The sequence below is a fragment of the Sarcophilus harrisii genome, chromosome 1 (genome assembly GCF_902635505.1).
Source record: "Sarcophilus harrisii chromosome 1, mSarHar1.11, whole genome shotgun sequence".
Lineage (NCBI taxonomy): Eukaryota > Metazoa > Chordata > Mammalia > Dasyuromorphia > Dasyuridae > Sarcophilus > Sarcophilus harrisii.
The window spans coordinates 638623979-638640293 of NC_045426.1; the positions used below are offsets into that span (position 1 = coordinate 638623979).

Consider the following 16315-nt stretch of genomic DNA (forward strand, 5'->3'; position numbering starts at 1 on the left):
TGTGTGACCTAATTTTCTCTTTCAGGGTCATTGAAGCCCAGTGGCAAGACAAAGTCAAGGTGGCAGGGAGACAAAGTGATAACCTCGGTGTCTTTAATGTCTGACCAAAGTTTAAGTGCTCCACAGTATCTGCTTCAGCCATCTTCATGGCCATTGAACAAATTATTCTCATCCTCCCATTCCACCGGGAGTAGATTTCACAGGATTTGGGTAGACACCTTTCTAATTCACCAAAGGGTTTGCGACCCCTTGGTTACCCTCAATCTGATTTAGTGCACTGATGAAAGTTCACTGAAATGTGGCCACTGTGCATATTATAGCTTTTGGAGCCACGTGTGAGAGTTAGATTAATCACAAAGAGAAAGAGGAGAGAGAGAAAGGAGAGACAATAGACAGATACAGAGAGACAGAGAGATAGAGACAGACAGAGTGAGACAAATATAGTGAGACAGACAGACAGGGACAAAGAAAGTCAGTAGCATAGACACACACACAGAGAGAGAGAGAGAGAGAGAGAGAGAGAGAGAGAGAGAGAGAGACAGAGACAGAGACAAAGAGAGGCAGTGAGATAGACACAGAGACAGAGAGACAGAAAGACAGATATATAGAGACAGAGAAATAGAGACAAGAGACAGAGAAAGACAGAGAGATAGGGAGACCAAGGAATAGAAGGCAGATTAATACTGCATCAAACTCTGCTGAACCACTTCCCAACTGAGTCCTAGAGAGCCTTCCCAGCCCATCCCAGGCCTGCCCGCTCTCTTCTCTGCCACACCCAATAAGTGAAGATGTCACCTTGTTGTCTTCTTTTCAGTCATTTATTATTATTGAGTAGAAAATAAAAATCCAAGATAATAGAAAGAATACAAAAGCTAGTGGGATTGAAATGATTTCCCCATCTTTGTCCTCTTGCTTATCCCAATACCTCTTAGAGAATACAGGATTTTAGGGAACTATAGAGATTATTTGAATCCACTCCTTTCATTATATAGATAAAAAAATGGGCCCACCGAAGCAATTTACCCAGGATCATATAACTGGTAAATAACAAAATCAGGATTCAAATCCAGTTCTCCAGGTTCCAAATCTATTTCTCTTTCCACTGTATACAGTGATGTTCTCTCCTCTCCATTCTTCCTCCCTACTCCCAGTTGAAAAACAAGGGCAGTGATTCTGATTAATGGGGCCAGAATTTCTGAGTCCCTAGCTGGATCTGGCAGAAGTACCTGGTGAGGGTGACTCTCTGGATAACCAATTGAGATGCTTATATTCTGAGAGAAGTGAGGAACAGAACTGACCTCCTAGACCCTTGGGAGCAGAATGAACACTCCCTTCCTTGTGCCCCTTATCCTGGGAGACTGAGAGGAGTTTGGAGAGGAAGTAAATGGATTGGGGAAGGACATGGAGCTGGGCTGGAGTTGTGTGGAAAGAAGGGGTGGGTTGTGGCCTGGCTAAGGGTCCCAAAGTTTACAGACTGAGAGCAGAGACCAGAGCCAGGATAAGGCTGAGGGCCAGGACAGCATGGCTGAGCAACGTGTGTACAGGAGCTGAGTTCTCAATTCCAACATTGCACAGGTCTGTGGTACAGCACCGGACCTGAGGCTGGGTCTGCCCTGCATTGCTATTCTGTGGAGAACAGTATTCAGCACATTCCTTCTTCACCAGGTTCCCTGCCAATCGCTGGTCTGGAGGAGACAGGTAGAAAAGAACTGGTCACACAGACATCATCCACAAATACCTTTTGCAGTCTTCCCACTGATTCCCTAATTCCCAAATCAAGCCTTCCATTCTCCGAAACAGTTTCCCTCCAAGCCCAGATCTCAACCTCTCTGATAGTTTTCTACAACCTCTGACTACCATGGACAGTGCTTTCAAATGAGCCTACATTTTAGAAATCATCTTCACCACTATCCCATTAACCTTTTTCACTTTTACTATCCTACCATTACCATCATCATCATTATAGTCATAACCATTACCATCACCACCATTGCCAAAACCATCATCAAACCATCACCATAATCACCAAAATCAACAATCTCTACCATTTCCATCTCTGTTACTAACAATCAAATGATCCCAATTGTTTTATACGAGAATATTCTATGCCAACTAGGATTTCTACCCACTATCCCTCCATTCAGTGGGTAAAGTTTCCTCTGTCCTAGGTCTATTTCCTAAAAGAATCTTCATGAGCTCCTATTTCTGTCCCAGACCGAGGGATGAAGGGGATGGGAAATATGGAAGGAAACATCTCCCCGCCTTTTCTTAGATACTCACAGATGAGAGTTGTTTTGCAATACTGAGAAGAATTGGGACAATAGGTTGCTTTCTTGCAATTGTCAGCGCTTTCACAGACATGACACTGGAGGGCTTGAGCTGTGGGTAGAAGAAAGACATATCAGATGGACTGGGGCTCAGTGGATTCATATAAAGGTCTTGTTTTGTGAGGTATTAACTCAGGGTACTTTCTGAGTTCAGTCATCAGCATCCCAATCTACCACTTCTTTCCTATCTTCTTTCTTTGGAGTAGGGGGGAAATGTGGGAATGAAGCAACTACAGCTTCTCTGCTTGGTCCCAATAATCCCATATTTCCCACCTTAAAAAGGAAACAGAAATAGACACAGACTACAACTATATGTAGCTCCAAAAACACATTTGAGCAAGAGGTCTCTCTCTAGCTTCTCCTCTTACCCATTGCTCATTCTTGGCCCCTCTGGTGGCTTTTTCCTAGAGTCTCAGAATCACAAAGATCCAAGGAAGTCCAGAAGTCTTCTAGTTCAATCCATACTTGAGCAAAAATACCTCTATAACATCCCTAGCAAATGGTTCTCCAACTTTTGCTTAAATGATTCTCAAGAATGAGCCTTCTCTTTCTGATTTTCCAATCAATCAAAATAAGCAGTTATTAAGCACCTCCTATGTGTCAGGGATGCAAAGACAATTGTGAAACACCCTCTGCTCCCAAAGAGCTTATATTTTGTGAAGGGAGACAATATGTACATATTCATATAAATACGTGTATATGTTATATATGTGTGTGTACATGTATCTATACATATAAGCATGTGCATATATGCATATATATGCATGCATGTATACATATAAACATAGCCAGCTAGATGGTACAATAATTAAGAGTGTTGGATTTTTAATCTGGAAGAGAACAGGTTAAATCCACCTCAGATACTTATTAGCTACATGTGACCCTAGGTTAGTCACTTGGGTCCCCTAAGACCCAGGATACACAGATTGGTGATGGATAACATGTTAGATGACCGATTCAGGCCAAAACATCATTGAAGACATCAAACTAGGACATTTAGCTAAATGTAGTAAAATGGGATTTAAATAAAAGTAAACACAAAGTCTTCAAAACTAAAAAAAATAAAATTCATAAGTACAAAATGTATGAAGTATAGGTAAACCACAATTCATCTGGGAAAAAAATTGAGATTTTAGTAGACTACAAGCTCCATAATGTGATATGGAAACCAAAAAAAAATGTAATTTTGGGCTATTCCCAGAGAGGCACAATGTCTGAGGTCAGGGAAGCAATGGTCCCCTCATATGTTGACCTGCTAAGAGCACAGATGAAGCAATGTTTTAAGTTGTGACTACTACATTTTAGAAAGGGCATTGGCAGTTAGGAGAGGAGAAGGCAGTTGGAATAGTAAAGGTCTATCAAGTCATGCTTTATGAAAAGCAATTAGACAAGGTACTGAGGATGTTCATTCTAGAGACAGAAAAAGATTTGGAGTTAAATGGGTGATGATGGTTGAATTTCTCTGTAGATTTTTCCCTGGAATTCCTAGATACAATTTTTGGAGTTCCTCTTCATTGAAAAGAGGTCTTCAGGCATTTGTAGGGAATGTAATAGGATGGATTTGGGAAGGTGATATAGGTTAAACCAGCTTCCAATTCAGATTTCATGTTTCAGTGATTTTAGATTGTTTTTATAAAAGCCTGGTTTTCAAAAGAAGGGACTTAATATTCTGTTCTTCCCTCTTTTCCTCTTCTCTTTGTCTCTGCTGTCCCCATTCAATTCCTACCATTTTCTTTTGCTAGATTGTAGCTTTGCACAGGTCATGCTGGCACTGGATAGGGTTGGATTTTGAGTTTATAAAACTATCCTGAGGGTGTGCTGGTAAATGTTAAACAATTTGCCTCCAAAAAAGCCTCAACATACTAATATACTTTAAAGTTTAATCTACATTTTTAACATTTTCTCCATCATTATATTAATTCTCAACCGTATTTTAAGTCTATAGTAAACAAAACAAAAATCTAGTCCTGACTTAATAATGTGCTCTAGTTTCTGAGATGTTAATGTTCACACTAAAAATTCAACAGTCCAGTCTCTGGAATTGGTCACACTGGCTCCACAGCAGCCCTAGACTATTCCCACTGAGTGTTAGAGGCAATGTAATGTGACAGAATACATGGGTACTAGATTAGAATGAGGTCTGGAGTCTAATCTTATCTCCAGAATTTAGTAATTTCATGACCATGGGCAAATCACATAGGTCCTCTGAGTTTTTCATTTTTAAAATGGAGATACAATAGTCGTTGTGGGGGATGCAAGTTTGTTTGCAAATTCTAAACTCTAAAACCTATGTTGTTGTTGTTGTTATCGAGTTGTGTCTTTGTGACTCCATTTGGGGTTTTCTTGGCAAAGATACTGGAGTGATTTGTCATTTCCTTCTCCAGTTTATTTTACAGATGGGGAAACTGAGGCATTGAAAAGGAATCACATAGCAAGTCAGTGACATAGCCAAGAGTAAGAATATTGAAAGAGTCCTTGGAGATATGTTCATTTTACAGATAAGGAAACTGAAAACTCAGGAGTTTTATTGACTCAAGATCACAATAAGTAGTATACTGAAATTTTAATCCAGATCTTCTGACTCTAAATCATATTCTCTTTCTATTATAGCATAATATAGAATTCAGGTATCCCAAGTCCCTATTCCAATCCAATTTCTCTCTCCTTATCTTCCTGTTATTCTGTCTCTCTGTTTCTATGTTCCTCTGTCTCTGTCTCTATCTCCGTTTTGTCTGTCTCTATCTCTCTGTGTGTCTGTCTCCTTTTCTTTCTTTCTTTCTTTCTTCTTCTTCTTCTTCTTCTTCTTCTTCTTCTTCTTCTTCTTCTTCTTCTTCTTCTTCTTCTTCTTCTTCTTCTTCTTTTCTCTCTCTCTCTCTCTCTCTCTCTCTCTCTCTCTCTCTCTCTCTCTCTCTCTCTCTCTTTCTTCTTTTTCTCCCAGATCTATCTATGATTCCATTAACATAAGGAATTTTAGTAAAGACCCTTTCCCTTCTGGTTATATCTACCAAAAGCTTAAGTGATTTGGCCAAGATCACACAGCTAGTGTGTGTCAAAGGTCTTGAACCCAAGTGTTTTTGACTCTGAGACCAGATCCCTGTGATATCATTCACTCCTCTCCACTCCCTTCATCCCCTTTCCTCCACATGATGCTTACTTGGCTTGAAATTAAGGTATTCTGCCACGAAATGGCTCACCTGTTATAGCCTCATAATCCAAAAGCAAAGCTTCACAGAAATGTGATTCACTGTGTCCCAGGGTTAATCCATGGTCCCACCTAGTTACCCATTTTTAATGACAAACCAGCTGCATGTTTCAGTTCATAAACATCTCTCTCAGTGTTAAAGAGTTTTTCGCTTCTACAGGACCAGGAGGAGCCTTCTAGACTTGGTGGTGCCTTTGGCAAGGTAAATGTGCTTTTCAAATATACAATTTCTTTAGTGATGAAGTCCTGGGTCACTAGGTGGGGTTGGCAGAGAAAGCCTTGAAATATTGATACAATTATTCCCTGAGGCAAGCAGGGATGGGCACTGATGGGGATCAGCTCAGTTTTACAAGCACCACCCCTGTGAAGGTCTTGTGTAATCCCACTTTATAGTATCTATTCAGAAAGCCAAGTTATGTTTAACATATATTGGATTACTTGCCATCTATGGGGAGGGGGTGAGGGAAGGGGAAAAAATTTAGAACACAAAGTTTTGCAAGGGTCATTGTTGAAAATTTGTTTTTTTGAAAATAAAATATAAATATATAGTAAAATATAAATATGTATATATAAATAAATATGAAAATAAAATAAAATAAAAAGTCTTAATAATAAAAAATAGAAAGTCAAGTTATGTCAAACCCCTGAGGTTAAATTTCCCCCTAAATCTGTCCATGGTCCACACTATCTTTGCTGAATCCCTGTTCTGTTAGATCACTAATAGAGTTCTGCCTCACTGTGTCTTTCTCTTTGTTATAGCTAACTAGCTCTTTTAGGATGCTAAATCCCTTTTAGTGATTTAGCCTGCTAATCAAGAGCATAGTCCCATCTCACTCAGTATTTTCTTTCTCCTGGTTAATTTTGAGTTCTACTGGGGAACTTGTCTTTTCCCCTGTTAATATTAAAACCTTTTCTTTCTAACTATATACTCCCCCCAATTCTATTTCATATTTACCATTCCTGGTGTCTATTTTTACCTGTTCATTTTTTTCTGTGACCTTTTCTCATAAATAAATCTACCTTTTGCCAAAGAGAACAGCCATTGTAAATTCTTCATATGACTGAATTCTAACATTTGGTGACAAACCCCAATATTTGGTATCAATCTCTCTCTTCCATCTCATCATTTTGTGCCTACATCAATTTGTGCCTACATAAATTATCATTTAGTGTTGAATCTCAAACATATCATATTTTATATTTTAGCACCCTTGCCCCCAACACACAATATCTGGGATTGTCCCCCAGCTCACCAGTGTCTTGGACACCTCCTTCTTGGCTTTCTTTAGTCTCAGGTGAAATCCCTGTTTTTTCAAGAAACTTTTAATCTCCTTTAGAATTAATGCCTTTCCTCTAAAATCATCTCGCACTGGCCCAGTATCTATCTTGTTTATATCCACTAGTGTGTTTATTATCTCTCCTGTTAGAATTTGAGCTCCCCATAGGCAGGAGCCATTTTTGCCTGGAAAACAGTAATGATTAATAAATACTTGTTGATTGAATGACTAAAATATATTTTCAAAAATACAGCATGATGTCAGACACATAGTGGGTGCTTAAATGTTTGTTCCCCTCTTCTTTTGATTCTCACAATTGCCATGAGAGGTCGTTAATACAAGTCTTATTAATGTCACTTCATCTCTAAAAAATGAGACTAAGTCATTTTCCTCCCTCATAACCCTGATCACAAATGATCAATGTCCCTAAATAAATTGAATTCAACTAAAATGAGTTGAACTGAATTGAGTTGAACTGAACTGACTTTCATTTCATTAAATAGAAACATTGAATTGTGTTGAGTTGAATGGAGAAAGGTCAATTGAATTGAATAGAATAGAATTCATTTGAATTTTATTTCACTGACTTTACTTTCATAGCATTAGATTGAATTGAGTTTGGGTTGATTGAATTCAGTTGAACAGGATTGAAATGAATGTATGTTGTAATTGAATTAAATTCAATTAAAACTTAGCTCCAGGTCACCTGTTTCTCCCAAAAATTCTCTTTTTTCCCCACCACTATCTTACAATATAGAAAGGGCACTAACTTGAACCTCAAGACCTGTTTCAACTTTGTCTTCAATACTTATAATCTATGTGATTTTGTACACTTCATATCTCTGAGTCTCAATTTCTTTATCTGCAAAATTAGGAGGGGCACTAAATGGACTCAGGTCTATTGGAGATTTATGTCTTCTCATTTCTCTCTATTTTTGTTTCTTTCCTATATTCACAGAACTCATTATGACAAATTTTTTATCCTCCTTTATCAAATGTAATAATCTCAATCATAATAGGAGACGTTTGAGATAGAACTGGGCAAGAAGAGCTAGAATATAGTAAATATAAGGAAGTTTTCAGGAATAAAAATAATCACAGTAATGAACTCATAGAAAGGAGATGGGAGAAGTCTTATATGAGTGAGGGGATCCCTTGAGAGTCTCCGTGTCCCAAAATATGAGGTTGAAAGGAGAGGGATGTTGGAGAGACAAACCAGGAAAGAAAATCTCCCCTTCATATTTGGTCAGTGATATCTTACCTTCTTCCACATTTGTACACAACCCCCTTATTATTAAACATGATCAAGTAGATTTGCTCTTGAACCTTACCCTGAGATCCAATCCCACACTCTTCAGTCATACACAAACCACCCACAACCACTTCACTCTTGCACCATCACCATAACCACATAGACAGTTATGAGTTCAGAAGAGATTACTGGTCACCCACAGCCACAATGTATAGTTATGTAATCAAACATCAATCTCAGTTCCTGAAATCCTAATTGAAATCAGTCCTAACTGGGTAAAGAGGTTGCAAATTGAGTGATGGTGAGTTTGGAGGGGGTGAGGAGGGAGAACTAGAGAGAGAAATCTGTTCTTTGTCCCCAGGAGGCAGCAGGGGTGACCATCTGGATTAGTGCATGTGAAGGTCTACTCAGTCACCTCCAATCTAGGCTTGGGGTGAAGCTGGAGAGAATGTCAGTGGCCCCTGGAGAAAGGGACTAAGCTGGGCCTGAGGTTCAAATAATCAAGTTCCAATAAGGATCAGGATAATTGTATACCTTTTACTCCTGTAACTCTAATTCCATATATACACACCTTTAAAATTTGATTTTTAATAGTCTTAGGGTCTACAAATGGGGAAGCTGAATTTCAGAAAAATGAAAGTTACTTGCCTAAGGCCACACAGTGAGAGGAAGAAAAAAGATTAGAAATTATTCTATATATCTAGAACTTCACACTCTTGCTAAAATGTGGCTTAAAAATGCTATTCACCTGAGAGAAATCATGTTGAATAATAAAGAAAACATTAAACCTGCAGTCAGAAATCCTAGATTCTAGTTCCCGCTCTGATATTATATTAATTACATGAATTGAATTGCAATTGAATTAAAACATAATTAAATACAATTAAATAAAATTAAAATTTCTGTATGATTTAACCAAATTGCAATATATCAATTGAGTTGAATACAGGGAGGTCAATTGAATTGAGTTGAGTTGAATTGAATTAAATTCTTGATTAACTGTGTGACTTTGGGCAAACCATATGTTCTCTTTGATCCTCAGTCTCTTTATCTGTAAAATATGAAGATCATTCTATCTATATTTTGGAGTTGTCTCCTGAGACTTATAAACTGTGAAACTTCATAGAGTTGGGAATTAACATTAGTATTAATTCTTGAAGAGATACTATTATATAGATACAATAGTATAGATATATTATAGATAATATAGTATTATATTTATAGTACTATTTAGTAAATATACTACACAAAAAGATAACTATAGTTGTTTTAAACAGGCAAGTCAGTTTTTTTTTCTGGTCCTTAGTTTTTGCCATTCTTAAGAACTAAGTTATTCTTTGTCCAATATGAAAATGAGTTTACATATTCAATCATACATTCCATGGGTTTAGCGTGGGGAGCTATGTTTTCATATAGCTCTAGCATTCTGTGTTCTAAGAATTCACCCAATAGTAATACTCAATATCCAATAATATGACTTATTTTCTAAGCCTCCTCTTGTCTCTGATATGGCCCATTAAACTATAATATTCTCAAATTCTTTGATCTTTTCATTTTGTGATTCATCCCTTCCTTATGTTATGGGGATGACTCTGGGCTTTGAGACCCCAATTGACCCCAATTGAGGGCCAATTGAATTGGTATGTTCTACCAAACAAGAATAAGTGAACCTGGTGATAAACATTGTGTCTGCCATCCAAGGATCAGCCTAGCTAAGCAAAGATGGCCCAGCCACCATAAATTGTCTGCCCGATGATGAATTTTTCATCTGCTACATAGATTTATTAAACTATGGGAGAGTTAGGATTTGCATTTTTTTTTAAATGCTCACACTAGTGAAATCATGGATCCAGGAGCAGACTGAAGTATGATTATGGGACCCAGTGAGAAGGCAGGATTCAGTGACAGGGCAAGGTCACCAACATCACTCCCAGTAGAAGAGACCTCCTAGAACAGTCCCCCGATTTCCCCCGACTTTTACCCCCTCACCTTGACCTATGGCGATGGCAGTCACTGCCAGGAACATCAGGAGACACTTCATGTTGCCGAGATTACGTCCAAGGTGGAATGAGAGCCCCTCCTCTTCCCACAGAGGTCTTATAGCCCCATGAGGGGACAGGCTATGGGACAGAAAGGGGGTGGTGGTGAGAGGAAAGGGAAGGCTGAGCCCTGGCAAAGGTCCAGCTAATTGGCAATAGGATCTAGGATCACTGAGTCATCCTAGGAATGTGCCTTGACCTGCTCAGATCCCCTGCCAGACCCAACCCCTCGGTTTTGGGAATTTCCCATCTCTCTGCTTGCTGACAGTCTCCTAGGGTTGGGTACGGATCCCTTGGAAGAGGGAAAAGTTGTTCTCTTTCCAAGAGTATTGAAGAGTGCACTGGATTTGGAATGAGACAACTCAAATTTGAATCCTGATGCATTAATATCTGACATCAGAATAACTGTTATAATCTGCATGATATTAGACAAATTACCTCTCCCCTCCAAATTTCTTGTCATAAAAAGTTTGAACCAACCCCATTGGAGTTTTCTTGGCAAAGCCATGGGAGGGAGTTACAGATGAGGAAACCCCCACAAACAGGCTTAAGTGACTTACCCAGGATCACACAGCTAGTAAGTACCTGGGACTGGATTTGAACTTGGGTTTTCCTGACTCCAGGCTTGGAACTCTTATCGACTGCATCACTTAGCTGCTCCAAATCACTTCTAATTTTCTTTAAAACTCTAAAATCTTATGATAGTATCACCTTCTTCAATCAACCACTGAAGCTTTGCTGAATTTTCTATACACTCAATCTGATCTCCATGGACTTCAAGGGAGACAGGCAGAGGAGAAAGTGATCAGTCGTCAGGTTCAGAGCTTCTAATCTTGTTAAGGAGTCAGTATTTCCTCCTATAAATGTGCAAAGTTGTTGGTGGAGTTGTGAATGAAGCTTAGAAAACAACTGTGCTTAAAGATTTCTGTGGGCTTTTCATGTGGGAAAAGATTTGCTTTGCTTGGCCCCAGAAAGCAGAACTAGGAGCTATAGGAGCAGGTTGTGAAGAAGAACTCAAGCTTGATGTCTGCAAGGATTTCTTAGCAATTGGAACTATCACAAAAGTCTTTAAGTGAAGATCAGAATGACATTAAGGGAAGGGGGATGTCTCCCTATTTAGGGTGTTGCAAAATTCTTGTTCTAGAATGGGTTGGACTAACTTCTGTGTACTTTTCCAACCAATGTTATATGGCAAAAGCTCCCGGAGGGGAGGGAGTGTCCAGGGCCCGGGAAAAAACTTGTTAATTAATTTTTCACTGAGTGCTCCAAAGCAATGTAGATGAACCAGGAGCCTCAGTTCTGGGAAAAGAAGGTGGAGCAGGAGGTCTGGGGCCCATCCCCTGAGAAACTTCAAGCCCCTTCAGAAAGGTCCCGGGGGACTTTCCTAGTTTAGGATCAATGCTCGTCCCATCTCCTCCTGGATGTATTACCAAACCCACCAGCGTTATATCATTGGGCTTGAAGAAAGGGAAGTCTGGCCATTTCCAGACACTAGCTAGCTCTATGACTTCATGCAAGTCAATTAATCCCTTTCAGTCTCAGTTTTCTCCTCTGTGAAACTGGGATAATGATAGCATCTGTATCACAGGCCAATCAAATGTGTTAATTTATGTATTTTTGCAAATCTTAAAGCACTATGTAAATGCTGCTGCTAATGATGATGTCTGCAGTAAGTCCACTTTACCTACTGGAGAGCTCTCTCTAATTGTTAGGAAGTTTTTCCTGACATCATGCCTCAGTTTACCTCTTTGAAACTTCTCAGTGCTTCAATCTCTTTCTTCTGGGGCCAAGTGACATAAGTTTAGTCAATAGTTTCTCAACAATTTGAAGATAATTATCATGTGCCTCTTAAATCTCTTTCCCGGGGCCAAGCATTCCCAATTCTCCAGCTTCTCTTGTATGTATTCTGACATTTATCAATGTCCTTTCTAACATGGGACACTGCGATCTGGAACTAGACTGTGTTGTCAGACTCTGAGGGGTTCGGGCAGTCAAGAGATGAAAACCAGCAAAAATTAGGGAGTTTTTGAAAGCCATAGCTGATGCACCCCAAACAGCAGGTTGAATTCGAAGAGTCAAAGAAGAAGCAAGAGAGACTCGATGATGATGAAATGGGGTAAGCTAAGTCAGAAATAATGGAAAGGCAACAGAAACCAACCTGAGGTAAACAATGAAGCAATCTTAAATATTTCTACTGTCATGCAGTCACCTAACATAATAGTCCAGTACTTAAAAGAAGAGTAATTTTGTTCCTATTATCTCTCTTATGATTTACTATTACTAGGACTGAAAAATATGTGAATCTATGGCCAGACCCATAAAAGAACTCTGAACTTGTCAAGGCTCATCTTAGAGTGACAGAATATGGTCTGTCATCCGGCCTATAGCTAATGACACATTTATTCCTCACATCAACATGATGAGATAAGTAAAACCAGTATGACTTTCCCCATTTTATAGGTGAGAAAAATGAGCCTCAGAGAGGTTGTCATTGCTAGGCCATATTTGAAATCTTTCCAATTTGGTTGAATCTACTAGAGCTTTGTGCAGGGGCACACAAAATATAAATATTTTATAATCAACTCACTGGAAAATATGTAAGCATTCATGACACAGTTTAAAGTTTAATCTCCTTTATTTACAGTATTACAGTAACAATATTTACAGTATTATTAATTATTATTGATTAATATTAACCTAATTATTAATAATTGCATGATTAACATTTTCTTAAGTCTAGAGAATTAACAAAACAAAAAATTAAGCTCCTGTTTGTAGCATTTCACCAATTTCCAAACTTTAGCAATTGGTTCTCACAAAATGATTCAAGCTGGCTCTAAAACATCCCTCCATTTAAGTTCCACTGATATAAATCTCCAAAACCTTCCAAACCTACAAAAGGAACTGGAGAAAAACTTTAGCAGAATATAATAATAATTAAGCATAATTTAGCAAATGTCTGCAATGTTTTTACATTTCAAAAGCATGACAAATGACCCTGTGAGTCAGAATATATGCATTATTAGACTCATTTTTAGAGATGAGATAACAGAGGAGTACAATGACTTGTCTATAGTCATACAGACAGCAAGTATTGGCATGGAGTCTTGAACTTTAGCCTTCTTATTCCACTTGCAATGCTCTTACCTTTCAGTAGGAGAAGGAGATATAAGGAAGAAGTCTGGTCTGGAAGAAGCTTTCCTTGAAGTCTGCCAAGTGGAGAGAGCAATGTGTTAGCATTTATTTATTTATTTTAATAATTATAACTTTTTATTGACAGAACCCATGCCAGGGTAATTTTTTGCAACATTATCCCTTGCACTCACTTCTGTTCTGACTTTTCCCCTCCCTCCCTTTACCCCCTTCCCCAGATGGCAAGCAGTCCTATCTATGTTAACTATATCACAGTGTATCCTAGATACAATATATATGTGCAGAACCAAACAGTTCTCTTGTTGCACAGGAAGAATTAGATTCAGAAGGTAAAAATAATCCGGGAAGAAAAACAAAAATGCAAACAGTTTACATTCATTTCCTAGTGTTCTTTCTTTTCTTTGGGTGTAGCTGCTTCTGTGCATCATTGATCAATTGAAACTGAGTTAGATCTTCTCTTTGTTGAAGAAATCCACTTCCATCAGAATACATCCTCATACAGTATTGTTGTTGAGGTATATGATGATTTCCTGGTTCTGCTCGTTTCACTCAGCATCAGTTCATGTAAGCCTCGCCAGTCCTCTCTGTATTCATCCTGCTGGTCATTTCTTACAGAACAATAATATTCCATAACATTCATATACCACAATTTACCCAACCATTCTCCAGTTGATCCACTCAGTTTCCAGTTTCTGGCCACTACAAAAAGGGCTTCCAACGTGGTAGCATTTAATGGGGAAAGAAAAAGATTGATTTGAAGTCTGAGGATGTGGGTTCAAATCTCGGTCCTGCCACATATTACCAGCATGATCTTGGGCAAGTGTCCTCTTCCTGGGCATTAATTTCTTAATTAATGAAGGGATTGAATTGCATCCTTCCTAAAACCCCTTTCAGCTCAAAAATCCTACTACATTTATGGACTGGCTCTTATTTGGTTGGAATTTCCAAACTTTTATGGATGATGGGAGGGAGTTGTCTTCCATCCTTATCTCCAAGAAGTATATTATATTATATTATGCTATATTACATTATATTTTGTTATTATATCATGTCATGTCATATATAATATTATGCTACATTTCATTATTATATGCCATGATATCACTATATTATATAATATTACAATATATTGTACTGAACACTGTTATGGTATTGCATCCTTGAGCCCTTTCCTCTACTTGACCCCATCTGACTAGTCCAAGAGTTCCAAGAACAAGTTCAGACAAAAGATAGAGATCCACAGCCTTTAGGGGAGTCGTTAAAAGGCCAGACTTCCTGGTTTCTAAGTTCCCCCAACCTTTCCTTCACCTTTCTCCTCCAGGCCCTTCTGTGCATGGAAAGAAAGCAATAATTCTATTTCTGAAGCTTTTTCAAGCTTCTAAAGCATAGAAGGAGTTTGTAAAGAGAAGGAAGCTTGATGAAATCGTGGATAGAGTGATGGAAAGCCCTGGATTCAGACACTATCTCAGATGCTTTCTGGCACAAGCTGGACCCTATGTATGTCAGTTAAACTCTGTGCCTCGATTGTCTCACCCATCAAGTGAGGGGTTTGTATTCACTAGCTTTTGTCCTTTCCACGCCCAATCTGTGCTCCTTAGCTGAACAACAGGCTATGAAAATCTGGATTTTCTTTACAAGAGCTCCTTCCACTACACCTCAGTGCTGTTGGTCTTTGGATCAAGAAACTTCAAGTGGACTCCTAGCTCTGTCACTTAACAATTGCATTACCACGGCCTTATTTGAGCTTCAATTCCCTCACCCTTGGACCAGATGATTTTTCAAATTCCTCCCGGTTCTTAACACTTTCTGCTTCAGTGAAAGAATTATGTGTTCACATAAAGTCAGATTTGATGGCTTGTGGACGTAAGAGCCAATGAGACTTCCCTGCCATGCGTCTATCTCCCCTTTTGTTTTATCTAAACTTTGAATCTCCCTCAGCAAGAAGCAGTGGGCTCTGTGCACTGTTTATAGGTATCTGGCTAGAACAGGCCTTTATCCAGTCCAATCTTCTTGCAGTCTAGATGAAGAAAATCAGTCTCACAGAGATAGGTGCAAGAGTGTGCTGGTAAATAGTTAAAAACCATTTCTTGGGAGATGGGAGTGGATGTACTCAGGATATACTTTTAAGCTTAATTTGCATTATTAGCTCAAGTCTGGAAAATCAGCTGAACAACAAATCAAACCTTGAGTTGTAGTGCTTGTCAATTTCTAAAGTTTAAATGCTCATTTGAAAATTTAACAATTGTGCTTTTGCCAGTCCATTTTGACCTGGTTTCAGTTGCCTCTGGTAAAAATTTTATCCAGGGTCCCACAGAGCAAATGGAAGCGCTAGGATTTTAACAAACAGACTCTACATCCAGTGGCAGTCAATCAATAAATATTTATTAAACACTGGTGGATACAAAAGTTAGTCCCTGTTCTCAAGAAGCTTACAATCCAATGCTAGTTAAAATATTTCTTGGAAGAAGAAGGACAAGGACAAGGAGGAGGAGGAGAGGGAGAAGGAGAGGAAGAGGGAGAGAGGGAGAGAGGGGGAAAGAGGGAGGGGAGAAAGAGCAGGGAGGAAGAGAGGGAGGGAAGAGAAAAGGGAGAAAGGGTGTCTCGAGTCGATAAGAAAGGGTGACATGGCAAGAGTGCTGAGGGAGGGAGCAAATAGTAACCTGCAACTCTGAGTCTATGTGGCACTAGAGAAAGAGGCCTATGGTGAGGAAGAAAGGAGAGACCTTTAATGTGTCAGTTAGCATTTGTATTGAGAAATCATGGTGATTGAGAAACACTGAGAAATCATCCCCACCGACAGTTGTGGACCAGCTGCCCCCAGGAAGCGGTTACATCTCAGAATAGTTCCAACAGCCCTGCTTCTGCCCATCCCTCATCGCCTTTGTCAGGGGACGGATCCCCTCACTTCCAGCTGACAGCCATGATGGTGAGGAGGAGAAGGGGGAAGGGAACAAGCTTTGACCAAGTCCCTACTATGCGCCAGGCACTTTGCTCAGCACTTTACAAATAGGATCTCACTGGCTCTTGGCAATAACCCAGGGAGGTAGATATCATGATACCTAGGG

At 39.1% G+C, this 16315-nt stretch overlaps 1 protein-coding gene across 1 annotated transcript; it reads right to left on the reverse strand.

The window, feature by feature from the left end:
• Positions 1-1433: 1433 nt before the first annotated feature.
• LY6D (lymphocyte antigen 6 family member D) lies at positions 1434-10178 on the reverse strand. Its single transcript, XM_012544045.3, has 3 exons — positions 10048-10178; positions 2281-2379; positions 1434-1685 (listed from the first exon to the last, which is right to left on the reverse strand). Exons 1-3 carry the CDS (start codon positions 10097-10099, stop codon positions 1468-1470), a joined length of 369 nt encoding a protein of 122 aa, XP_012399499.1. The 5' UTR covers positions 10100-10178; the 3' UTR covers positions 1434-1467.
• Positions 10179-16315: the final 6137 nt, after the last annotated feature.